This window comes from Lates calcarifer, linkage group LG7_1 (assembly GCF_001640805.2).
Source record: "Lates calcarifer isolate ASB-BC8 linkage group LG7_1, TLL_Latcal_v3, whole genome shotgun sequence".
In the NCBI taxonomy this organism is placed as follows: Eukaryota; Metazoa; Chordata; class Actinopteri; family Centropomidae; genus Lates; species Lates calcarifer.
The window spans coordinates 17,061,909-17,088,412 of record NC_066839.1 but is presented as its reverse complement, the minus strand read 5'-3'; the positions used below and the strand labels follow the sequence as shown (position 1 = coordinate 17,088,412).

At 43.8% G+C, this 26,504-nt stretch overlaps 2 protein-coding genes across 5 annotated transcripts in view; one reads left to right on the top strand and one right to left on the bottom strand.

The window, feature by feature from the left end:
- The window catches only part of bcl11bb (BCL11 transcription factor B b), a 31,172-nt gene extending 20,777 nt beyond the window's left edge, over positions 1–10,395 (top strand). For all 4 annotated transcript variants that reach the window (XM_018697909.2, XM_018697910.2, XM_018697908.2 and 1 more), the window contains one exon: positions 5,093–10,395. In XM_018697909.2, the coding sequence (XP_018553425.1) occupies positions 5,093–7,158 (2,066 nt within the window). In that variant the 3' untranslated portion in view covers positions 7,159–10,395. The remainder of the gene's footprint in view (positions 1–5,092) is intronic.
- A 6,178-nt stretch (positions 10,396–16,573) lies between these two features.
- LOC108898063 (uncharacterized) lies at positions 16,574–17,960 on the bottom strand. Its single transcript, XM_018697912.2, has 5 exons — positions 17,899–17,960; positions 17,766–17,821; positions 17,448–17,690; positions 16,721–17,337; positions 16,574–16,641 (listed from the first exon to the last, which is right to left on the bottom strand). The coding sequence occupies exons 1-5, from the start codon at positions 17,919–17,921 to the stop codon at positions 16,624–16,626; spliced, it is 957 nt and encodes a 318-aa protein (XP_018553428.1). The 5' UTR covers positions 17,922–17,960; the 3' UTR covers positions 16,574–16,623.
- Positions 17,961–26,504: the final 8,544 nt, after the last annotated feature.

Here is a 26,504-nt window from a genome sequence, read left to right as displayed (position 1 = left end):
CCCTCAGTCATGCTACATGAGAGCCTCCTCCACACCACGCATTGTTGTACAGCTGGACCGGCTCAATGTGTGTGTGCGTGCCTGTGATCAAGTTGTTGGAGATACCTGATCCCTTTTATTGTTCATTTGACCCGCATCCCAGGAGGCATGAGGGTCAGGGTGGAGTACACAGATACCTAGTACAGGTGTTTAGTGTGTATATGTGAGACAGAGAAGACAGGGAGGGAAAGAAAATTGCAGAATAAATAAAACTAGATAGAGAAAGGGAAAATATTTTGAGCATTGCTCTCAGTCCCACACACTTTTTCGGCAAACACTAAAGAGCACTGTTTCTTTAAATCTTCTCTTGGGCTGTCAGGCATTTCAGCTGGTCATATTGGCTGCAGACACACACACACACACAGACACACACACACACACACACACAGACAGACACACACACACACACACACACACACACACACACATGTATATGGTTAGCAGGCCAAAGCTGGTTTGAGTTAGCATGGAGCCAGTCACACTGTGTGAGAGCCTTACCCCCTGCCTGCTACTGCCACCCTCCACAGTCTCTCTCCTTCTTTCTGTCTCTTCATCTCCCTCTTTCTTTTACTACATATATGTGACAGTCAGCTGCTGTTTGCCAGGGCCATAGTTTACTGTCCGAGGTCCCTATTCGCTTTGAAACACACACACAAACACACACACACACAGTCTCTTGGTCTGTGTGGCCCTGTGTCTCCTGATTAGCCCCCTTCGTGACAAACAAGCCATCAGAGCAGAGGGGAGCGGAGCACGGAGGAAGAAGGAGGAGGAGGAGGAGCAGGAGGGATGGATGGGAGATGTGAGGAGGAGGAGGAGAGGAGCAGAGGTGTGTAGTTGGGGAGGGGGCATGGGGTGAGGAGAGGAGGCTGGGACCCCTGGGGACCCCTAGATCACAGCCATGCTAATGAGGAGCTGCTTTGCCAGCAGCAGAGGTGTCAGCTAACCCCTGACAGGTGCACACACGCGTACTCCCAGGGCTTGTGCTGGCGTGTGCACGCGTGTGTTTGTGAGAGTGTGTGTGCGTGCACAGGGAGGGTAGAGGAGAGGAGGGGCTGCAGGGGCAGGTTTCTGTCCCAGTGGCCTAGCCTGCGGGCGGCTTTGTTCTGTATGCAAATCTGTCGCCGTGGCGTTCTGTCGCCCTTGATGGAATGTTGGAGCAGTACAGCGAACCTGAACCCCAGGAATGCTGCAGTGCACACACACATATAGTCGCACACACACACACGTGACACCTACTGTAACATATCCTCTGCTTCCCGACTCACCTCCTTGTTAACAACCAGAACCTGCTCTGTCTTCTGTTTCTACACTAAAGCAACATTATTCTACACACTCCAAACTTTGCTCCCTGGATGTGATATTTTTCACCTCGTTTTCACCCTGAGTCTGGTACAGTAGAGAGACGTTGGTGGGCTAGCGTTCAAATTATACTTATTTTCAATTATGATTTTTTTTCCCTGAGCTTTGTGAGAGTAAATTTGGCATCAGTGAGCATTCATTACCATCCACTCTCTGTTCACTCTCTGTTCACTGTCAGCTGCAAAGCTTCAGTTTGCCCATCTTGTCGAAGGCTGAGTTTGTGGATTTTTGTTATTCTTCTGTGGTCTTATTATAAGTCCCGCTGGATTAGAGCATCTGATAAAGGCCCCAAAATGTAAGTGTAATATAAATGGAAGGAGCTCATGCTTCGAAATATAAATCAGACTCTATGCTGGAGGGATGGCATATGTGAATTCCTAAATTAAACCCAAATCCACATGTCTGCACCATACGCCTGGTGTCTACTTCAGCCCCGCCAAGCTCACACCAACTTTTCTACACTGGCCATATGCGAACAGTCAATACCGTGGCTCCCCTTCATTCACTGGCATTTTGTTTGTACTTTTAAGGAAAAATAATGGCTATAAAAGGCAATCTGGAAAGAATAAAATCTGATGTAAAGCTCAGATCTTAGTCCCTGAAGACTGGGTTAATTGGCCCGGTGGTTTAGTAAAAAAAACCAACCCAGGAGAGAAGGAGAGCATTATTACTGGCCCACCTCAGCTCCACGCATGTGCCAATGTTTTAATAACTTCCTCCAGGCCTCCTGGCCCTTAGCCCTCATTTTTTGTTGCACAGGACAAAGAGCTGCCCCCCTAAACCTGGTCTCAGGTTTGTATTGTGTTTCTGTGTTTCATGGAAAAGTCTGCTTGGATGGACACCTGGGCCGAAATATAACTGAGACTGCGTTTTTTTGAGGTGAATCCCATCACACTAGCATTTACAAGTCGTTGTATGGCTAGCAAAATGACAAAAAAGCAGCACAATTCACTGTGTAATGCAGCGCAATATCATAGAATCCCGCTGTGACTCCATTTCATTTAACCTCTCATCTCAGTCATATTCACCGAACAGTGCGTGTGTGTCTGTGTGCATATGGTGTGCCATAGTAAATTGGGCGATTAGGTCCAGCATCAGTGACTGCGTGGAGAGGAGAATGTAACTATTCTAAATGGTAGTTGACCTTGGCGGTCAGCAGTGGAGGGGTCCCTGCCTGCGTGTCAGGCAGACGACTGTAATTACCACAAACTGAAGCATGACACGGCCCACCGTGATTCTTTAATGAAGGCTTTTATTGGCTGGAGCACTGAGCAGCGACAAATATTCACACTCTCCCAGCATGTGTGCAAGGGTGTGTGTGTGTGTGTGTGTGTGTGTGTGTGTGTGTGTGTGTGTGTAAGGGAAGAATGGAATGAGGATGCATGCGACCTAAAATGTGTGTATATCTTTGTTCATCTTTACTGGAGTAACAGGGAGGTAGTATCACATAAGGATCTATCTATCTATCTATCTTCTTTTCTTATTTGATATCCCAGTCTCTTTTCTTTTCCGGTCTCTTTTCTTTTCCTTCCTGTTTTCCTCCCCTCCCCCTGCTTGCTGGCTTGTTTGGGAAGTTGATAAAATTTGTCTTAGGCTGTCATTAGGCAGTAGCCATCAGCTGCCACTCTATTAGCTGCCACGCTTCCTTTAACAACATATGGCTCGGTGGTGTAAGATATGACAAGATGCAAATGCGCTGCTGTAATGGTGGCGGGGTAGAAGGTTGTGGGGGTGGTGGTATATGATTGGGTAGCTTGTAGTATTGATGAGGCCACGAGAGCAGACCAAAATACAGATAGAGAGAAAAAAAAGAAAAACACAATTTGATACATTTAGTGAGATCATCAGTCCCTCTCCCAATCTCACATCTTCACTTCATATTGATCCTCGTGTGTTGATGGGATTACACAGCCCCCTAGTCTATAGACCTGTCTCGGTCCCTAGGGGGCATGTAAATAGCCTCTGTGTGCGCATGTGTGTGTGTCAATGTGTGCGCGTATGTGTGTGTGTGCTCAAGCACGTCTGGCCCTTAAAGTCCCTCCACCTCTCTTCTTACCCCCTCTCCTCCTCCTCTTCCATTCCCTCTCTCGCTCTCTTCTCGCCGTCCAAGCTGTTAAGCTGTCCAGCTCTCTGCTGCCAAGCGGCCGTGTGAAGCCCAGCCAAACTAAACACGGGCAGGCAGCCCGCCACTCGCCCCACACACACGCACACAAACACATGCATACACATACACATGCATGCTTGAAAATTACGTTCACATACGTGTCCACACACATGCACGTATGCATGTTCGTACACGCGCTCCAGTAGCAGGAGTCAGGTCATGTCCCACCCCACACAAACAGTGAGAGTGACGGCTACACCAGAGCCCCACTAATGGCAGAGAAAAACAGACAGAATCAGTAAATGAGCCCCTCATTAACTTTTTCTGACCCCGTCTCCCCTGGGGAAAGCCAAACCAATCACACCGCCAAATCAGCTTCCTGTACTAGACACTGATCCAACATCAGCTTTCGCTCATCTGTTCTAGCATGGTACGTGTGTGTGCGTGTGTGTGGTGTGTGTGTGTGTGTACCGAGGTGTGCTTCGAGAGAGGCAGGAGAGGAGAGGAAAGTGAAAAGAAAATATTGTTGCGTACGTATCAGTGTCTGCATGTGTGTTTTACATTCCATGACAATGGGTGGCTTTGAGACAGTCAGCCATCTTAAGGGCTCTTTTCTTGATCACGTAAGACTTTTGGGCAAGAACAACGTCTCCGTCTTTGTTTTCTCCCTCCGGGCTCTAAGCTTTGGGACCACCGTACCAACTTGACTCTGCTTGCGGTAGCTGCTGATGATAAAGTAGATGCAGATGCCTTGCAAGCGAATGCAAGACTGTGGAAATGCCTCTTCAGTGCTAGCCTGTGTTGAATTAGATGAATCCCAACCCAAGCTCTTTTTATGAGTCACAAGCAGGCTGACAGGGCCGTGCAACAGTGACTGATAGATTCATTTGGCATTATTAAGTCACGCCATTTAAAGGGGCAATTTGTCAGTGAGGGACGCACAGTTTGTGTGTGTGTGTGTGCATGTGTGTGCAGCCACAACAGATCACTTTACTGTACTTGTTATTACACCAGTGACGTAGAGCTTTATTTAATGTGGATGCGGCGTCAAGACCGGAGGGGTCTTTACTGTTTACACATCGTCTCCATCACCTCTGCCGTTTCTCCTTTTGTGTGTCTCTTTTTCTCTCTAATGCCACATCTCACCCTCCCTCCTTCCCCCTCTCCCATATTTCCTTTTTTCCCCCATTGGTGTTTTCTTTTTTTTTTTTTCCATGGCTGCCTCCCCTGTCTCCATATGGAAATGACAGAGTAGACGAGATGGATCTGTATATTAAAGCCTAGCTGACATTAGAATTAGCATAATGTGTCATGGCCTTAGGGCAGTACCTGCCATCTGCATTAGCCTGTAGACACACACTCTCAAAATTTCATACGCACCCAGACAAAGCCCATAGAAGACCCTTAAACACAGACACACACAGAAAGCTAATATAACTGTACGATTAATTTTCTTAAACATACCCGCACATATACGCACAGGTAATTAATAAACATACAGGCAATGTAAAGTAACATGGTGTAAAACATTGAATAAAATGTTTTTTCTTTTTACGTCATTGATGATTTATTTCTCTCGGCCCACAGATAAAGATGAGCCATCCAGCTACATCTGCACTACCTGTAAGCAGACCTTCACCAGCGCCTGGTTCCTGCTTCAGCATGCACAGCACACTCATGGCATCCGCATCTACCTGGACAACCACCCAGTCAACTGCTCCCTCACTCCCCGCATGGCTCTGCCTCCGCCGCCCGGCGCTGATGCCCTGCCCCGCTCCCCTCTCCCCACTTTCCTCGGTGACACCAACAACCCATTCCACCTCCTCCGCATGGCCGCGCCCCTGCTCAGGGAACACCCCCCTCCTCCGGGGTACATGGAGACCCGGCTGCCTGCAACACCACCCTTTGTCAGCCCTCCACCTCCCCCAAGACCCCCTCTAGAGCGGCTAGGTCCAGAGGAGATGGGGCTGCTGTCCCAGCACCCCAGTGCCTTTGAGAGGGTGATGCGGATGACCCCCATGGAGCCCCCCTCCATGGACTTCTCCCGACGTCTGAGGGAACTGGCGGGCAACACCACCAACAATGGGGGGCCCACGCCCCCTCTTTCACCTAATCGTGTGCCACCCATGCACCGCCTGCTGAGTCCCACGCTTTTCCAGCCTGGCGCCAAGCCCCCGACGTTTCTTAGCTACACCCCTCAGCCACCCACCTCTCAGGGGGGACATGGTTCTTCCAGCTCTCCTGACAACCAGGGTCCAAACCAGGCCCCAGGGAAAGCAAAATCCTGTGAGTTCTGTGGCAAGATTTTCAAGTTCCAGAGCAACCTGATCGTCCACAGGCGCAGCCACACAGGAGAGAGGCCGTACAAGTGTCACCTATGCGACCACGCCTGCTCCCAGGCGAGCAAGCTCAAAAGGCACATGAAGACACATATGCACAACAAGTCTGGGTCTATGAGTGGCTCCCCGGAACAGGGAAGTAGAGGAGAGGGAGGAGAGGGTGAAGAAAAGATCCGGGAGGGAGGTTCAAGAGGGATGGGAATGGACAATGAGGAGGAAGAGGAGGAAGAGGAAGAGGAAGAAGAGGAGGAAGAGGAAGAGGAGGAAGAACTGAGAAATGGAAGTCGGCCAGATTCCAACTTAAGTGAGGACTCTCAGGAGTTCAGCCAGAACAGGGAGAATGGCCCAAGACAGTCTCCCGATGACAAGCCCCTGAGCAGGGATAGAGTAAATGACAGTGGCGGGGTGGGCATCATGCACCCCTACAACCATATGGACAATCATCTTAGACTTAACCCTAATAAGAGAAGCCTGGAGAGACAACCTAATGGAGATGGTGGAGAGAGGGGTGAAGCAGAAAGAGAAAGAGAGAATGAGAGGGAGCAGGACAGAGAGCGAGATGAGCAGGAGGACCAGAGGCCTGTGATGAATGGCAGAATTAGTGTATCTGAAGCAGACTCCTTCCCTGGGTTGTTCCAACGTCGGCCCACCCCCATCACCAGCCCGAGCCCCTCAAACAACAAGAGGATCAAGATTGAGAAGGAACAGCTGGAGCTTCCCCCAACCATACCCCTTATCTCCCCAGAGAACGTCTACTCTCAGCTCCTGGCTGGCTACGCTGCTTCACGCCACTTCATCAGAGAACCCTTCTTGGGATTCACTGACTCCCGTCAGTCGCCGTTCGCCACCTCCTCCGAGCACTCCTCTTCAGAGACGGGAAGTCTCCGCTTCTCCACCCCACCTGGCGAGATGATGGAGGGAGGGAGCGCTTCGGGCCGCAGCGGCAGCAGCACTCCTCACCTCCTGCGGGGACCGGGACCGGGGCGGCCCCCGAGCTCCAAGGAGAGGAGGAACGACACCTGCGAGTACTGCGGCAAGGTGTTCAAGAACTGCAGCAACCTGACGGTGCACCGACGCAGCCACACGGGGGAGCGGCCCTACAAGTGTGACCTGTGCAGCTACGCCTGCGCCCAGAGCTCCAAGCTGACACGCCACATGAAGACCCATGGGCAGTTTGGAAAAGAGGTGTACCGCTGCGACATCTGCCACATGCCCTTCAGTGTCTACAGCACACTGGAGAAACACATGAAGAAATGGCATGGCGAACATTTGATGGCCAGTGAGGTCAAACTGGAGCAGGCGGACAGAGGTTAAGCCAGCAACCATTACTTATACAGCCTACAGTGTACACAAGCAAACACTCTCACACACACACACACACACACACACACACACACACACGCACACAAAAGCACACACGCACACACAAATTCCCTATAACCACTTCTTCAGCTATGGGGCTTGGCTGGATAATCTCTCTCTTAAAAAAATTTTGAGACTGATTGATGTTCATCTTTTTTTCTTGTCACAGAAACTGCCACCTGAGAATATAAACAAAGGGAAACTTTAATGAGAACTTGTCTGGAATGCCCAACTTGGTGTTTCTTGGCAAACTGTCTGAGGATTTTATCAGTTAGGAATCCATGGAGCCTTTCTACTGTGCAATAATTTCTGTATTTATTGGATTTTTGTAATGATATTTGGCATGTGCAGGTACATCTTTGTGGGATTTCATATGGAGTTAGTTTTGAAATGTGCTAAAAAAAAAAGAAAAAAACTTTTTTTTTTCTAAAATGCGATAACTGGAAAGAAGTCACCCTTAATACAAATTTTCTCTTTTTTTCCTTTAAGGAAGCTTATCATGTGAGAGTAAAATTGTGTGAAGCAGTTAGCTTTTAAAAGTAAAAATAATTGTTTTCTATATTAACTGCAGCAGCGGACTACAATCCATTCCCTCATACAGGCCTAAAGCACTGAATGTCAGCCTGACAATAAAACATCGTGCTGGATTTTAAAAATCCAACATTGTCCTATAGACCTGATAAGTTACTTTTAATTTATTCAGGGAATTTGTCCTTTTTTCTTTTAAATATTGGCATGTGAATAATATCAAAAATGTAGTTACTGTATCGCTGTCCTTGCTTCAGTCAGGACATAAATAAAGGTTGCACTTAATGGAGGTACCCTTAACTGATGCTCAGAACATTCCCAGTGTAGGATTAAAGCAACATATTTAATATGTTGAATGAGTTAAGACTACTTGTGATTAATGTGAGAAGGAGAACAGTCCTGTTTATGGTTTGTAAATATATTCTTTTTTTAATATGTTAAAGTAGCCCCGACTGTACGTGAAAGATGGCCTAAAATTAAACAATCAGAAGACCAGCTGCTTGCATCATCCACAGTATATGCTAAGTGTAACTACCATACATTATTGCTTTATCAGACCCACTTGATTACCTCCCCCACTCCCCCACCTCATGTGTGCTTACTCAAAGGCAATTTGTTAACCGAAAGCTACTTCAACAATTGTAACACTTTCTGAATCTTTCTCTCTCTCCCTCTCATGTCTGGCGTGGCATCTCTCTCTCTCTCTCTCTCTCTCTCTCTCTCTCTCTCTCTCTCTCTGACCCAGGCTAACTTCCCCATGTCCCCTTAGGACCCACGAAATGGTTTCAAATGAAATTCATATCAATATGTGTTAGCGTGTGTGTGTTCTTCTCACTGCAGCGTGCTCTAAGCCTCTCTCCGACGACGTCTTTTCACAGTTCACTAGCTCAGATTCATGCATTAGAGCGGCTTTTAAAAGGGAAGCCTGTTCATTCGCCTCACAAAGTGATATGGGTTTAACTCCCAGTAACAGATTTTGAGACAGTGTGCATGTTCGTGACTTTTGGGGATTACGGTTTTTATTTTCTGCATCGTTCCTCCTGAAATGAATCTGGTGCAAAGCAAAAAAAAAAAAATGGCTATATGAGTTATGATAATTTTGAGCACAGCTGCACAGGGGGATGGCCGGGCGACCTTGAGTAGGGGCTATTCTTATGGTAAAAATGAAAGATTGGAACTAAGAAATGAAGGGAAAGAGAGCAAGACCTTGACCAGGGAGAAGAGTCATTCAAATGAAATTGGAAGCATATGAAAAGTGCGTTTCTTTTCTTTTTTTTTTTTATTTTGTACCCAAAAGCACATCTAGTGGCCACATCTTATAACGGACCATCAGAGTGAGACAGAGTGAGCATGAGAGGGAGGGAGACAGCAAAGCCACATGAAAGGAGATTGAGACTACATCTTTCATTTTACTACTGCAATTCTCAGTCATCAAAATCATCTTCACTTGAAAGTTTGACCTGCTTTTTTTGGCCTATTGTCAGGTTTTATGTGCGCCATTTTGTTTTGATAGAAAAAGGAATATAGTGTACCTTCACTTCAAATTTCTCTTATTGAGGTTGCAGAGAGGAAATGATGTTAAGGCCACAGTAGCTCTCCATAAGCTATTCAGTTACCATGTAGATCAATATGTTTTAGTGAATTTAACACAAAAGGCGACGGCGGCTGAAGAGAGTTTGCTTACAAATGTTGATGCATGAGTGCATAAAATCAGAGTCCTTTTGTAAATGCACAGTGTATTCATCCCAGGAGAATTCAGTTCAGAGTTAGGCCAAATGAGCCAATACGACTATGAAATACATCACATTGAAACGAGGAACCGTGGAACCCTGACAGAGATCCAAATCACACATGGACATTCAGTCTTACAATATGTTTACAGTGTTGAAGTATGCCATTGATGAAATACTCTGTGTAAGTGTTTAAAATGATAATAAAGTATTGTTTTCTCCAATGTTCTTTCAAATGTTTTTGAATACCATAGCAGTTTTGTATGATTATCCTGGTGGAGGGATTTTATCTTCATGAATATGTTTCTGTATGATTACTTGTTCACTGTATGGGAAGACGATTTTTTAAAAATGTAATATTGCAGAAATCATGCCAGATTATTATTATTTTTTTTTTAACAAGAGTGGTGCCATTATTGACTTTTGGTCTCTTCAGTCTTTTTTTAATTATTTTATTTTATTTTGAATTTTTTGAACTGTTGTGGGTTTGGTGAAGCTATCCCTCAAGGATGTAAAACAAAAATAATTTGACGAAAAATGAGAGGAATGAATCTAAAAGCTGAACCTTCGGCAGGGGAATACAATGGTTTGTGAGGGAATGCTTTATTTCAAATTCATTCTGAGACATCCATGGACGTTATGTTTTTTGCTGTTTTTCCTCATGGTTGGCTGAAGGTCTTGTGATGGCACTTACAGCTATGTAATTTGAAATACATTTTCATATTTCACTTTTCACAACTTTCACTTACACTCTTTGTACAAAATAGTTTCCTTGTTCTTTTTGGGGGGAGTGCATCATTGTGAAAAAAAGTGATGTCAGAACAGTACACATCTGCTGTTTTGAACATATATGTATTTTTGTAATGTGTTGAAAAATCAATACAAGAAAGCCAACACTTCAATAAATGTTGCAATTGCTCTATGACTGAAACCACTTTCCATTCTGATTATTTCATCTTCTTTGCTTTCACATTATACCATCACAAATAATAACATATATTGCAACAGCTATATGGACCACTAATGGTTTTAGTGTGCAGTTATACTGTAACTAATAAAACAAAGCTCCACACTTCCATTACTGTTGTAATGTACTACATCTGAATAGGCAGAAAATTTGTATTTTCACAATATCTGTAATAGATTAAATAAAAATAACAAAATCATTTCAGCCAATATGCACCAAAAACTGGGAGGAAATGGCTACATCTTTACATTCTCACGTGTATAATGCCTTTGCATGCCATCAACAGTAATATATTCAAACCATCATAAAGTGCTGTTAATAATTTAGTATCACCTCTAATCTGATGTTGACTTCAACAACAGAAACTAATATATTCCCCCTATTGTTTATTTTGTATATTGTGGAATTTAGAGTATTATAAAAAGATACATCGTTTTCACATATAACTTACTGTATGTATAGTATATGATGACTTTAAACTACTGTATTTACACTAATGCTGTCTTTGCTTGACAAAACTTCAAAATTCACACTTTTATGATGCTGTCCACTCTCAAATCAGACACTTACTAGAGATAAATGCCCTTTATGTCACATTCAAAACATTATACCTTAATGCCGCTTCAATTAGCAGCTATACACTCATATTTTCAAACACTGCAATGTTCATAAAATTTATGCCAGATAAGAGTAGAGTCCGGTGTAATAAAACACATCATTTAAGGCGTCTCTCCTCAGTTTTTCAGTCATGAGAGGGAACGCAAACAGCAGTGGATAATGTTGGATCATTCTCAATGTGATGTCTGAAAAGTTGCTTGTTTTTATGGTTGAAATTTAAGAAACGTCACTGAGGAATCCTGCTAGCTTGCAGTTATTTGGCATTATATTAGGTTTTATTTGTGAAGGTGGTGGTTGACAGTCTCATGCTTCATAAATGAGTCCTGGCATGAGCATGGGGACCCATCAGGTATTTCTTGATACCAAGCCAATGACAGTCAAGCCTGTCCTTGCTTGAGCCTCGGTGCCATTTGGATAGCATAACAGAAACAGTGCCTGTGCAGTGCGTTTTGTGTGTGCGCTCGTTCAAAGACAGGGAAGACACACAACAATAGAGTGGAGATAGAGGAGTAAAGAAAGGAAAGGGGGATTGTGTAGGGCGGGTTTGTGTGAGAAAGTCAAATCAGGAGGAATTCTCAATGCATGCCAACTCTTGCCACACACAACGACCCATGAAGTGTCTCGGTGTCTCAAAATTATGCATGATTCACCGTAAAAATGTAATTATTACGTCAAAATATTCTGAAAATAATCAAACAAGCAGCTACAAATTGCCTACACAGATTATGCTTGGAGGATTTGGTATTTGTAGGAGGGATCTGATTGTGACTTTCCCGACAATGTCTGTGTATGTGTGTGTGTGTGCGTGTGCGTGTGTGTTTGTGCCTGAAGGCTGACATCTGGGTGCCATGTTGATGATTCTGGTCTTCTGGTCAGCAGAAATGTGCATGTTGAGAAGATGTCACATTCCCACAGCTCTTATCCTAGCAATGGCAGAACTATTGACATAACATTTGGTATAGCACAACTCTCTGCAGATGATTAGTAGCTACAGATGTTTTTAGTGATTTGAAAAAAAAAATTGATAAAAGCTCAAATGTCAAATGATTCTCTCTGCTCTGCTTATTTCTCACTTTTCATATATCTATTGAAAACATAAAGGATGTAATTTGTATGGCATTACTCATATTTTTCTTATCAATCTGACATGCTGGAGAGCAAAGCTGTGTATTTTTCTTGTAAAATTGTAAATCATATTACAACCTCTAACATCTTATTATAAAACTTATTTTGGCGGAACCATATTTATGCCCATACTGAACTGTTTATTATCTAGGGCTACTCTCCATATAATCAAAGGCCACACAAATGTGTGCTCACATATCCATTCCGGCCACTTCTCTGCCACCAGCCAGTCTTGCACAGTTCAAATGTGACATGAGGTTAAAAAGCACTCTTTTAAGCTTGTTTAGGAGCAGGCCTCCTCCTGTGTGCCCAGCTCCGTGGGAGAAAAGTGGCCTCCAGCGCCAGCGGTGAGGAGGTGCCGTATCCTCTTCACCAGAAATGCACTGGGCAGAGGCCCTATAGTCACAGACAGTGAGTCGCGGAGCGGGAGATGGGAAATCATCATTTGTAGTAAAACCACGTCCTTAGGGAACAGGGTGTCAGCAGGGATTGCGGCTCAAGTCCTGGGCCACACAGAACCACAAGGCCACCACACAGACCCTACTTTCCAGTGGATCACAGGGCTCAGGCCCCACTGGCCTCTCTCTAGATATCCAGTTACTAATCTACCGGCCCTGACCAGTACCAAGTCAAATGACGCTGCCCGCCCAGCAAGCAGACTGGGCTTCGCCCTGCGACACAGCGACCAGAGTAAATCTGGCCCAGCTGGCTGCTCCTGGGAACAGGGGGGAAAAAGGGGGTGGAAAAAGGCAGGGAAATAGGGGAAGGGTGGAGGGAGGCATGGATGGAGGGAGAGCAGGAAGAGCAATTTAGAAGGGTGGTCAGGAGACAGAGAGCAGTGTGGTCGAGCGTGGTCACTCAACAGCTGCGAGTTGGGAAGATTCTCTCTTCTGGGAGAATCTGACCCAGAGGAACAAAGGCTTTGCGGTCATGTCGAGCGTGTAACTAAAGGACAGGAAATGCAGACTTTTTCAGAGAGAGGAAAAACACTAAAGCCACTCGGTGGGAGGTTTTGGTCGTTTACGGCGCAACCATGTCGTCAAGAATCAAAACGGCACTCATCTCAAAACAGAAATGACAACTTTGGGTTGCTATAATTGCCTCCCGTATAATCAGACAATTCCTTAACTGCAGGAAAACTAGGATCTATTGTTTGACGATTAGACGTCATAGTTTCCTTCATTTTTTTAAAACCTTCTTGCACTGCAAACAAAAATACGGAAAGATGGACGGAGACACCTGACGTGATCAACTTTAACACTGATTTCTCTCTTCACTGATTCTCTTTTAATCACTAAAACAACTCAGTGGGCCATGACTGCACAAGCCCTTCTAAACACTGGCCCTCACCTCGCCATGGAATCACAGTCAAGCAAAACGTTTGTTTATCTTTGTGCTCCTGCCACACCCTCGCTGTCTGCATATTTAAGTCTTCTTCTTTTCCTCCAGTCTCTTCATCATCACTTGCTCACTGTCATAACCTCACTTGTACCTCTTTTCATTTCTCAGTCATTTCTTCTCTGCTTCCTCTCCCTCACCTGCTTCTGCCAGATAGATTCTTTTCAAATAAACTTTCTCTCCTCATAAGCTCGCCTTGCTCCCTCTCCAATTCTCCTCCCTTCCTTCTATTTCAGAGACAAACTCTTTTCTCTCTCTTGCTCTCTCCTTCCCTCTGTCCCACTGTCAGTGTAATTCCATTGGTGTCAGACCTCCCAGGTGGGCCCAGACACAGGTAGATAGCTGCCGCGGTGGGGAAGCTTCTGTGCTGTCGGCTTCCTGACGCCCAACCTGCCCCCCACCCCCCACCCCCCACTCCACACACACACACACACACACACACACACTCACACATGCACACCTTGCCTCAGGGGGGTCAGTGTCATTGTTGACATTGGACACATGCTTGTCGTGGTGCAATATTAAATCTTCTCATTTGATTTGGACTGTAATTATGTCGTAAAAACAAACTGGCTGTGAAGCCATGGCCCGCCAGTGTGATCTACTTTCATCAAGTGCAGACTGGCTTAATTATAGAGTGCGCCATACACCCATCTTTCACTGGGCAGCTTTTCCTGCTGCTTCTTTAAGCCATCACATTCTTTTATTGTGCGTTAATCACAAGGCAATTGGGCCGTTTGCAATGGCTGGGGGTAGATTTTAACACTGGTCTGTACACATCCTGCATATTCTGGAAAAAAAAGTCAAGAGTTAAGCAGTTGTACATGGTAATGGAATCTGATGCCTCCTCTATTTCTGCGGTGTACTTAATGATATGGTTTTCATACCACAAAGGTATTCAAATGCAAAAAAAAAAAAAAAAAAATCTCTGCAGAGAATAAAGGATTTGCTGTTCTTTGTGCACTTCAAATTGAGTGTGTGAGGTTAGACAGATAAATAGGTACATTTGACAATAAATGACCAAATCTCATCAAAAGAAATCACGCTGATGTGAACGACTGTAAATAAAACTTAGATCTTTTGCCCATGGGATTTTATTTCTGTTTCATTATCTTAAGAGAGGGAACCATAAAACACCTGAAGGAATAACACTCAAGTATGAAGATCTATGAATTTTATGAGCAAATTATTTCCTCATATCGCCGTGGCTTTTTATCTGGTTTTTACAGCCAGGCATCTGAAATACATGTTTGCTTAGGCCTACATTTGCCACATTTGCCACATGGCTAAGTCAAACCAGATTCCACCTTCACATCAACTCACACAGGAGGATGCCAGATGCCAAATCACAACATATGGCAATATGTATATTCATTTTTTTTTTCTTGCTGTGCTTCATGCAATATGTTTTGGAGCGCTGCTTCAAATCACTCAAACGATTAAGCGATTTGCACTGTGTATCATGTGTTATATATCAAACTGATCTTCCGTTAATATGATTTCAGAATTATGTATGATTAAAGCGAAAACAGCTACCCATAAGGACAAGCAGTTAATCATTAAAAGAATAAAAACCTCATTCATAAAACTTACAAAGCAAATGGTAATTGACGAAATACAAAAACCAGAAAGAGCCATTTTCTCTGAATAAAAAAACAGGATACAATTATAATCTTGATGCCGATACTCAGTGGCCACCAATGCTGGAGCACGGCGGGAGTTGTCAGAGATGAGCGTGTGAGGGAGGGATAAAGGATGGAGCTGTCTGGGGACTGACCCCTTTATGTCTTAATAGTTGAGCTGAAAAAGAGGGGAGACTATGAAAGCTGAAGGGTCACAGAGGGAGAACTCCCTCGTCTTTGTCCCTCTCCACTGGTCTTTTATGATGGGTTCATCTGTGTTGTGACAGGTGTGTGAAGTGGGCACCTTACTAGAGGTAATTGCCATTTCTCTCCTGTGGGTCATTGTTTGTCCCTATGCCTGAAAAGACCATTAGAAAAAGAGGGTTTTAGGTTGTTACAGGAGCAGAGTCAGAGATGAAGACTCTGTGCTTCTCTTGTTCTCTCTGGCATAAACTGAATAAAAATCATAATTATAAAATATTCAAAATACTCTGAAAACCCGAGTAGATCCATTAACAGTGTGGTGCATTGTACATAAACACAGACAGTAAACACATCCTGCTGATGCTGCTGTGGCTTCACTGCAGAAACCATTATGGTGCCACTGAGGAAAGTCATAAAGGTGATTAACAGCTGCTTCTAATTAAAGATCAATGGAGAGTCTTTCTGAGGTGATTTGTTATATGAATTAGGATGCCCACTGTCCATTAACAACATCAGGCAATGTCACTGTAACAGATTGGGTATTGATTCACCCTTGTTTGAGCCACAGCTCAAACTAAACTGTAGATCATGACTGCCCAAGACAGTGGGATTTGTTTATGCATGCCTTTTCACAGCATGGTAAAACAGAGACCCTTTAACATCTCCCACCCCTCAACTCCCCAGATGTTTGGCTTTTATGTAAACTAAATTGCATCAGTAGATGAATAGGTGGCATACATCTTTCTGATGCTGGAGTCAAGGATTTGAAAACCTGAAGTGCATCACTCCCACATCCTGAGTCAGTGAGACATTATAGATCTGCAATACGTAATAGTGAAAAGAAGCTGTAGATCTCATGGCCATTGTACTCTAACACCTATGGGTCATTTTACACTTTAAATTCCAAGTGTTATGTACAATTGAACTACAGTTTGTCATAGCAAGAAAAGCACAGGTATGACTTGCCAGTGCACAATACTAGACATCTGAGCTGGCACTCAAATGGATTGTAGCTAAAAATGTCAGAAGATACAAGTCTTCTCTGAACTACACTTAATATCCCACCCAATAGATTTAAAAAAAAAAAAAAAAATTACCAAGTAGGATCAACAAATGCCTCAGAGAGACTTAGACTAATGACCTCAACTATAAAGACACTGAAAACTGTGTGGGCATGAGTTTAAAGTGATCTTTATTGAATTCAGCAAACTAGAGCCACAGGGATTCATTCCTTAATGCCAGCCTGAAAAACAAAAACAAAAGAACATATTAGACATTTCAAACTTTATAGGTAAATGTTTCAACTGTGACCAAGACCATACCTTGCCTAGGTTGAATCGACTTGCTGGGGCATAAGACCCTGAAAGGCCAACACTGCCGTGTGGCTGGTTTTGTCCAGTCACTGTACCACGGCTCGTACTCCCAACAGGCCGCTTAACAGGTTGGCTGGGCTGAGGAGCTTGAACGTCAGCAGGGATCTCAACCTCCTGAGTAATGGGGTTGGCAGGATAGTCGTATCTTAAGTAGTGGGAGTCTTCCCAGTAGTTCCTGCCCTGCTCAAAGCTGCCACTGAAGTGAGTGTATGTGCCTGGAGGATACTGGCCTGTCAGGAGCCTGTAGTCATAATAAGGGTAAGGATTGTAACGTCCTGGGTCTGGTGGTAGAAGACCAGGGCTAGCATGTAGTCCTACAGCAGGTCCTCCTTCAGCATGGACAACAGGAAGTGGTGACTGGAAACCTTGGTCCTCCGTCTCACGAAGGTAATCGCCATACTCATAGAGGTTTTCTGCATGTGACAATTCACCTGCTTGATACACTGGAGGAGGAGGGATGATGGGGCCATGTAGTTCAGGAGCAGCAAGATGGGGTCTGGGAGCACTTGGTCTTGAAGTTTCCTCACCAAAAAGAGGACCAGAAGGTGCAATTGCCCAGGTGAAGTCTAGGAGCAGAAGGGGGGGGGGGAAGACAGTCATTACATTGCACTATACAGAGCAGTTTAAAGATTTAAGTTATCTGGTTTTACAGCTAAGTCACATTAGCTGCAGTTACCTGGTTCAGCAGCAGGTTGAAGAGGACTTGGCTGAGAGTTAGAGCTGTAATAGGCTGCTGCTAGTTCTCTCTCACTGGGTTGAGAGTACCTGCTGTGTGGAGCACTTGCAGGGTTAGCTGAAGTTGAGGCAACCCCAGAACCAGAAGCTGCAAGACCACCAGAGGAAGGCATTTCCCAGCTAGAGCCAGCAGAAGAAGGGATTGCATCATGACTGTTGCCATGGGAGGAGCTAGAATCAAAACCTGGAGGTGGCAAGAGATGCGTGAGTTCACAAGTTCACAAACAACTTGCAAGTTCATAAAAAGCTGTTATTTTACCTTTCTTTGCAGGGTAGCTGTAACTTTCACCAGTCAGCATCAGAAGGAGCAAAGCCCTATTGAAAGAGACAATGCATAACTACACCATCTTATCAGAAACCAGTCAAAAGATCACAAAGAAACACCATCTTACCCTGAGGAGACCCAAACAGCCATTGTATTAAAAGAGCAACTCTAATGCTGCTGTTATTCTGTCAGAGTTTCATATATGTGGCTGTGACCTGCCCTGACCAATGAGAACATAAGGTGTCAACTACACAGAGCTGCTGGCAAGTTAATCCTAACGAAGGTGGATCCCCCAGGCTGAGGCTGAAACAGTGATTTGATCACCAGTTGGCCCAGTTGTCTCAGCTTTTGCAAATGTTTGTTCTGTAATTGTTCTGTACCTCTGTTCCATATACCAGTCTCATCTAACATGCCTAAGCAAGATCCAAACCTAACAACTATTTTACTTCCCCTGAACAGTTACAAATGATTTACTGTGATGCAGGTGGGGCAGATAATTTTGGTACATCCTCAGTTTAATTGTTAAGCAATTCTTCTACAAGTTTTAGATAAAAAGAAAAACAATCAAAGCAACATTTTTGACAGGTTAAAACACAAGGAAAGCTGTCACATGCTGGCCCAGCCAAAAAAGCCAAGAGGCCTATCATGTCACTCCTCTAGAAGAGTAAACATTAGATCTCAGAAACATTTTGACTGCAAATATAAAGCAATCATCTCTGTACACCTAAAACTACACTACAACAGTTTCTTGTCACATAATCATACTGAGAAGAAAACACTGACCCTACCCATAACCTGAAGAACACTCCTGAAAAAAACCTGCACCACTATATGAGAAATCTAAATGTGTTTTGATAGAGGCACATCCCTTCATTAAGATTTTACTCCTCTATACCCAGCTTGAGACTGTGCCAAATGTGCCGTGGCTCTGCATTGTGACAATTTCCGGCACTTCAGATGTGTATTTCCTGGCTTTCTAATCAGAATGCTATTTTGTATCTCAAAAGGGGCTCCATTCAGCCCAACATTAACAGCCCTCGTCTGTGATAATGTGGATGCTTCGGGCCATAGGCCACCAGCTGCATCCACTTGTCAGTCTTTGGTACAGATGCCCTGTCTGTCTGCTGTGGCGAATGAAACTCATGGACTAAATTGGCACTTATTGTGCGGAATGATTTTATGTACGCATTTTTAATGTGCCTCATCCAATTCCTTAACATCGTTTAATTTTATCTGCTGACAGCCATCTCAAATTTTAAAATGATTTCAATGAAACGCTCCTGTCCCTCTTGTAATTTATGTCTTTGAGTGGCCAGTGAGACCAAGTAGAAAAGGCTATAGATCTTTGTATCAAACCCAAATACTCTGAGGCAATTTATCTGAATCTGCTGGATTTTCTGTGCATCATATTAGTTTCTCATACAAATCAAATGAAGAGAACTCAATTATGATGGATCAATAATTCAGCATTCTCAATTATGCTTTAATTGTAAGAAGCAATATCACCCAATCTTATTGTGTGGATAGGTGTTTGTTGTTCTGCACAGCTTTAGCTGATTGTTTATATGAGATTAGAGCTGTGTATCAAGGAAAAGATCAGGCAATGTCACAGAGCCTTGGATAGCCAGCAAGTGACACGTGCGTAGACACACTCCTGTACACACTCAGATACACTACCAAATACACGTACACACACACACACACACACACACACACACACTCTTAATGACACAAACACATAACATAAAGCCAAATGCTGCCACTAAAATTTGCATGGTGCTCAGTAATGCATTAGTGAACATCACTTGGCAATCTGTTCATACGGGCTTAATTGGATTTTAATACCGCCTCTGATCTTGTTTTCTAATTAACGGCGGTGGCTGGCAACCAAGCAGAACCATGCACCCAGCAACACCTTTGATCCCGGCCATATGGAGTTCCTCCAAGCACGCCGGGGATGTAAAAATCCCTCACCTAGACGTGGGCGAACAACAGGCCCCCCGAATCAAAATGGATGGGGTGAGGAGAAAAGAAGGAGGGTGGAGAATGGAGGAGTGTGGCAAGGGGGTGTTGAAGGAGGGGGAGGAGGAGGAGGAGGGAGGGAGGGAGGGGGTGGTGGCACAAGGTGGCGGGGTGGGCAGTGGCATGTGTCATCCACACATCCCGGCGGCATTGTTATTGATTAATTTCTCTCACGATCAGTTGTGATCACAGATACATAAAACATGAGAGGGGGGACTGAATGCCTGTACACCTTATCATCCTTGCTGCCATTCGACACCCCTTCCTTGCTACGGGGAAATGTCAATAGCTTTTCTAATCTGTTTACTTCTCCCCTTGTGGCCACTGCTTTATGCTTTTGATGAAGGGCTGCCAAAAATGTGTCCTTTTCTACCCTTGCTTCCCCTGTTTTGGCAGACGAAGTGTGGGTATTAAACTTTTCATCTGCATAGTCACCCTGGCTCTTGCTGGATATCACTTAAGACCCAGTGCAATTTTTAATATTAAGACAGTTTTGGGGCTCATTTCTGCATGCACAGCCAGTTTTTTGGAGGCTTGACGTGGCATCAGTATATTGACCAAAGCCATCCTGCAACCTCAGCACCACAGATTTTATGTTAGGCAACATATCATAAATGGAAGAATCTAATTAATGAATCTTTGCAGTGTAATCAATGCTGGAGAAAATTCTTCCAGGAAAAAAAACATTATGATATTGAATATTTAATAATAATCATTTGAAATCTCAAATATCTTCTGAGCTTTAACTTTCTCCCCTTACAAACTCTGTAGCTCACATGTATGAATCAATCAGTCAGGGTTGTGCAATAAGGAAAGTGTAGATCAATACCAATATAAGGCTACTGCCAGCAGCCAGTTAACTTAGCTTAGCACAAAGACTGGAAACAGGGGGAAACTGCTACTCTGGCTATCAGCATTGCCAAAGCTTAATGATTAAGAAGGATCTCATTTGATTAATGCATACAGAAACAACAGGTGGTGTATTTCTCATGCATGGTGATTTTGGTTATTTCTTTCTTTTATGGTATCTCTTTTTGCCTGTGCACACTGCTCAGAGGAGTTACTTCACAAGAGGCAGAAATCCTGCACTGTACATGATATAAACACTGTGATGTAAAGCCAGCCTGTGTGTGTGTGTGTGTGTGTGTGTGTGTGTGTGTGTGTGTGTCCCTGGGAAGGTCATGTCAAGTCAGGCAGCCGGACTGGTAGGGGAGGTCAGCAGCTGTATATGCTCTATGGATGGATAGAACTTTAAGAATGAGAGTAATGATGCACAAAACAATATGTCAGCCATTCATGCCTGGTGATTTTGGTTATTTCAGCAAGCTGCCATTTTACTGCTGTCTGAGAGAAAACTGCTCATTAGCTATGCATATTAATTAAAAAACCAGAGTAAATGGGACCAATTTCATATCTACAACAATTTGATTGACAGGCAGGGGGATGGTGTTTATCAAAGGGTGTCAAATGTCCACAATACTGACAGTTAACACTGTTTTGTGTGAGTTTACATTAACACGCCCTGTATGAAACAATATCATTAGACCAGAGACTGTGCCTCTTATAGCAGTGAGTCTTTAACTGATGATCATTGCTGCAGCGGCTCAGAGAGTGTTAAAGTCCACACAGGCGCTCTCATGCTGCTGTCTGGCAAATCTCTCTGTCTTTAATTCTTATTTCTACAGAGAGGCACTCTGACATCAGATGGCCTTCTACAACAATGGCAAAGAAGAAGGCCTTAAAGTCCCCGTCACTGATTGCGCTCGAATAATGATGCCTTTTTACATGCTAGTTGTTTGTCCTTCACAGGGCAATTATTTGAACAATGTGTATGTACTCTTTTGAAGAGGATTGTGACATATTGTGCCCTGGCTAATGACTAGAAATGCATTAAGACCAAAGTGGGGCTTCTAATAAAGATGTTTGACAAGGCCCGAAGGCCTTCTTTTTCTTTTATACGGAACTCTTTCTTTTTATGAAAAGAGAAATCCTTGCCCTCCTTAAATTATCAAATTGTCCTTCGACCTTAGCATGGCACAAAGTTTCTTGTCTTTCTATTAAAGACACTTTCAAGCACACTGAACGATGTGTTTGCTTAAGTGGCATATTTGATTTTGGAGTCCTCTCTTTTGAAACTTAATGGATGACAGCCATGGAAAGTGGCCTCAGCTGATGTTTGAAGCAATCGCATGCTAATGACTGGCTCAAATTCTGTTGTAAGATTACTGTGTCTACATAGTAAAAATCTGAAGAAAAGCTAATTACCCAATCACATTTTAACATCATGTAGATTGATGTATGTCTCAGTACCTTTTACAGCACCAGTATAGCTTAGAATGATGCACAATGATCTTTTTCTCAGCTGTCACTATGCTGACATAATTTAATATTTTCTTAAGCCTGGGCTTAATTTTTGATTCATCATCACACCAGTACTTACAGCTAATTCTTACTTCTCACTTCCAAATAAGAAAGTCTAGTCAATTACAGATTAACAGAAACAAACATTTTAAAATACTATGATACAAAAGAAAGTTGTTTTTAGACATTGAGACATTTTTGTCTGCAAACGTAAAGCTCTCTCATGCTTTTTTACAGCATGTTACAGTTAGTATTGTAAGTCCATTCACATGCTAACTTGCCAGTGGCACAGAAGCCGCTCCACCAGTTTGTCTGGCAATGAGACACAGGCCTGTTTCTCAAACTGTTATCACAATGAGAAAGTTACAGTATATAACAGCTCCTGCTATGACATTAATTCAAAAGCACCTACATTCAATTATTTTTAATTGCAAAAAAAAATAAAATAAAATAAATGTTGAAGTGTTTCATTTAGTTGCACAGAAGGACAGAACAGCACACACCACTGAAACCACACAATATGAGCCATGTTGCTTAGATGGTGTAAAAAGTGAGTATTTTATTAATATATTAAAGTATGTATATTTAAATCATTAATAAGCCGGTCTGTAATGAAAATAGAATAACCCGAAAGAAATGTCTTTGTTAACTCCAATGTATTTTCCTCATAACTAGAGTGACAAAATATTTGATTGAAGTTTGGAAAGGGATTGAAGATGAGGTCTGGCTACAGCAAGGCTTGTCATCTCAGGGGATCAAGGTTTTAGCCATAAAATGCCTGGGGCTGCACTTTACAATAAATGGAATAAAAGTTGCACCACTGAACTGACTTGGCCCCTCAACAGCAAAGCTGAGTTTGTAAATCAAGATAATAATTTGTCCATAACATGATAATTGTGGGATACGGAGATGAAAAAAGAGCAAACTTAAATTGATCCTGGGCTTAATCACAGAGAGTAAAAGAAAGATGAAAACACCCACAAGGGATCATCTCTAAATTTCAGTTGAAGGTAAATGTCGTGTACATATTCTGTGTGTACAGTGCAGTATGTATATGTATGGAAAATATGTTTTTGGCTGGGAGTCTAAGTTGAGGTCTAATTATAGGTTCCAAAGAATAGACACCAAAAATTCTTTCTCTCTTCTTCTCACACACTTCCACATACACATGTATGTATCATACACACTGCAACGTCCACAGTGGTGTACACGCCCAGTGTACTTAGCCCAGGGTGATTCTGGCACAGATACAGAAACCAAAAGACAAGTCATATCAGCAATGCAAACCGTCCCTCAGGTCAAAAGTGATCAACATCAGTGGAGCAGACTGAGGAGCAGTTATGTTGAGGCTCTGGAATGAGCCACCTTGCTCAATCAGGGTTATGAAACAGACAGTGATAAATATGCATTTGAATAAAAGATTGATTTATAGTGTGTTCTTTTATTGGCTGTGGGAGTCAAGCAAGTATTTCATGTTGTGTCCCCATCTGTCCTCCCATGATGAGACTCACACAGTTCAGAGAAAATATTTGAAAATAAGTTTCCATCACTGATTGTGTGGAAATAATAGCACTAAACAAGTGAGCACTGAAAAACAGAAAAGTATTAGTCTTATGTTTATGCTCGAGAACAGCAATACAGGTTGCCCTCATACCAGAGGAAAGAATTTCAAAAGAATATGGTCAAGTCAGAACCCCTTTTGTCACATGGCAATTCACTCCTTTTCTGCCTGCCGTCAAAGAGGAGATTAAGTTGTCAAAATGTGGGTCTTGGTCCAGACTGGTCCTTTGAGTGGATATTCACTAGTCTGATCTCCGCCACTGCTAATAGACAGAGCTCAAAGGGGAGCAGTGAGAACAGAGGAGGGAGAGGGGTAAGAAGGGCTTTAGGATCACTTTACCTGGATTCGGCAGTGTGGCGCTGGTGGATTAGTGCCCCGGGCCTCGTGGCACGCTAGTCTGCAAACACCCCCATAACATTCTCCTACAGGTACGAACACACATTCACACACACGCACTCTCTCTCGTTGACGACACAGTGGCCAGTAAACACACAAACACACACAGTGAGGTTCATTTTGCATACCCACATGTGGTTTGCCCTCACACCCAAACAAACCTATATTTTAAAATGCATTTTCGTGTACCTGCAAATATGCCAACTTATATCCTCATGCCAAAACACACAAACAAATGCCCAGTGATCCCTACACTTTCACAACATCTAAGGTCTATGCAGCAGCAACCCAGATAGAGAAGCACCAGATAAAACAACTACTCTTAATTCCAGGGGCTTATAAAACTTCTGCACTGATTTCTGGCTTGCGTACAGTTGGGATGCCTCACACAAACTTTCTTCGACAGCCTGGAAGCTCTCAGAAGTCTGTTCCTGGTCTGATACCACTCTGTAAGGTCACTCACTCATCCAGAACTGCAAAACCATAACCCATAAAGGAGAAAATACAGGTTGTTCTTGGCAGGGAGGAGAGAAACCCACCACGGCTCCATCCCTCTCTGCCGCCTCTGCCTGCTCTCCCCCCAGTCACTACCTGATGACTTCTCCATCCGTTTTAATTGGTAATTATTTTGCGGGGTTTAATGCCTTTATTCAGACTGTCAGTGTGGAGTCAGGAGAGGAGGATTAGGTGCCCCAGGGGGACGAGACACTGGCACGGCCAGGACAGCTCATTTTTACACGGGCAGGGGAGGAGGACAGCTCATCTTTGATCCGGTTGGGGCTTCGCAGGCCAGAGGGGTGACAGCTGCACTTTCTTTAGCCCACATTTGAATTTGAATTCTATCTTAGGATGCAGCGCGCCGCGGACTTGGCAGGGCAGTGGGGTAATCTGCTCGGCACAAACGCCCGGGCCTTTTCTTCCTGTGTGCCCTCGCAGAGATTGGAGTAATTAAAGTTAAATGGAATGCATTAAAAACTCACTTGTGCCGAGGCTGTGGCGGCCGTGCCAACAGTGAATGGGCTGGGGCTGTCCTTTTACGCTACTCTAATCCTGCGGAATATATGTGTGCCCCGTGACTTTGATGCTACAGCTACCAAAGCATCGGAAACGGCTACCAGTGGAGCTACAACTGACTGCTGGCTTTCACCTCAGAAGAACATCTTGGAGAGCAAATTCAGCTGGATTCTGACATTGGCAGGAGGTTGGATGGAATCAGCTCGGGAAGGCTATTAGCACTTTCCAGACTCACATGTCACTCTCAAATTGCCACGCTTTGATGTACAGCCTATTTAAATACCCACACAGCCCCTTTTCCCTGACCTGTGGTAATATTAAGAGTGAATCCGGACTAGCTGTCCATTGCAATAACTAATACATAAAGAACTTGTACTGTCAGTTGTATTACAAAAGATTGGCCTGCACATGAAGAGCAGCTTTCCATGCCAACAAATGCTGGCTGTCAACAAATGCAACTTTGCAAAAGAGATGGGCACTCCCAGTTTGTCAGCCATCTTGACATGGACAGTAACTGCCACAAAAGACAAACCTATCGCCATGGGCTGGGAACCAGACCTGCTCTTCAAGGTGGATGTCATAAGACGTCAAGCATCAGACACTACGGTAATTGTTGCCATCTTTCATTTTAGAGGAATGTGGACGGAGACAAAGGGGGGCAGGCTACAAAACTATCATCATAATCTCTCCCTGGCTTTGTGTGTGATCCTCCAGCCCTTCTAATGAGAGGAGAGAGGCCGGGAAGAAAGGCAGGAGTGTGGGAGGAGGGGAAGAAAGGTAGAAGTGTTTAACAAAACAGAAAATATAGAGCAAGTGGACTAAGACTAAGGTGTAAATCAGGAAGAAGAAAAATCTTGCAAACCCACTTGGCACAGTAGCTCAGTTGGTTTACTATCTGAAATATCTCAAATCTAATAATCAAATCTAGAAAAAGTAAAAAAAAGAGTGGGTCCAGGCAGCAAACAGTCATTACACACGTGTCCCAGGTTTTACAGAAAATGCCTACAGACAAAGAGCATGCACAAATTTGTCTGATAGCACTACATGTTACGCCAAATATTTCCCTGTAGGCCCACCAGGGCCCAGGTGTATAAACATGGTGGCCACTTAGCCCTGACACTAGTTTTTGACATTAGACGTTACATCATTACTTTTTCATACCAGACAATATTTTAACCACAACAAAACTAAATAAGACATGCCAGTCATTTCAGAAAGCAAAATTTGGTGGGAGGGCCACTCCTGACGGGGCAGAGTCTAAATTGCGTTTTTCAAGATTTTCTTGTGTGTTTAAATGGTCTTTTCTTCCCCACAAGCTTCCACACACTCTGTCTGGTTATGTTACACATCTGCCTTCTCGCCCACTGCCATTCTTCTCC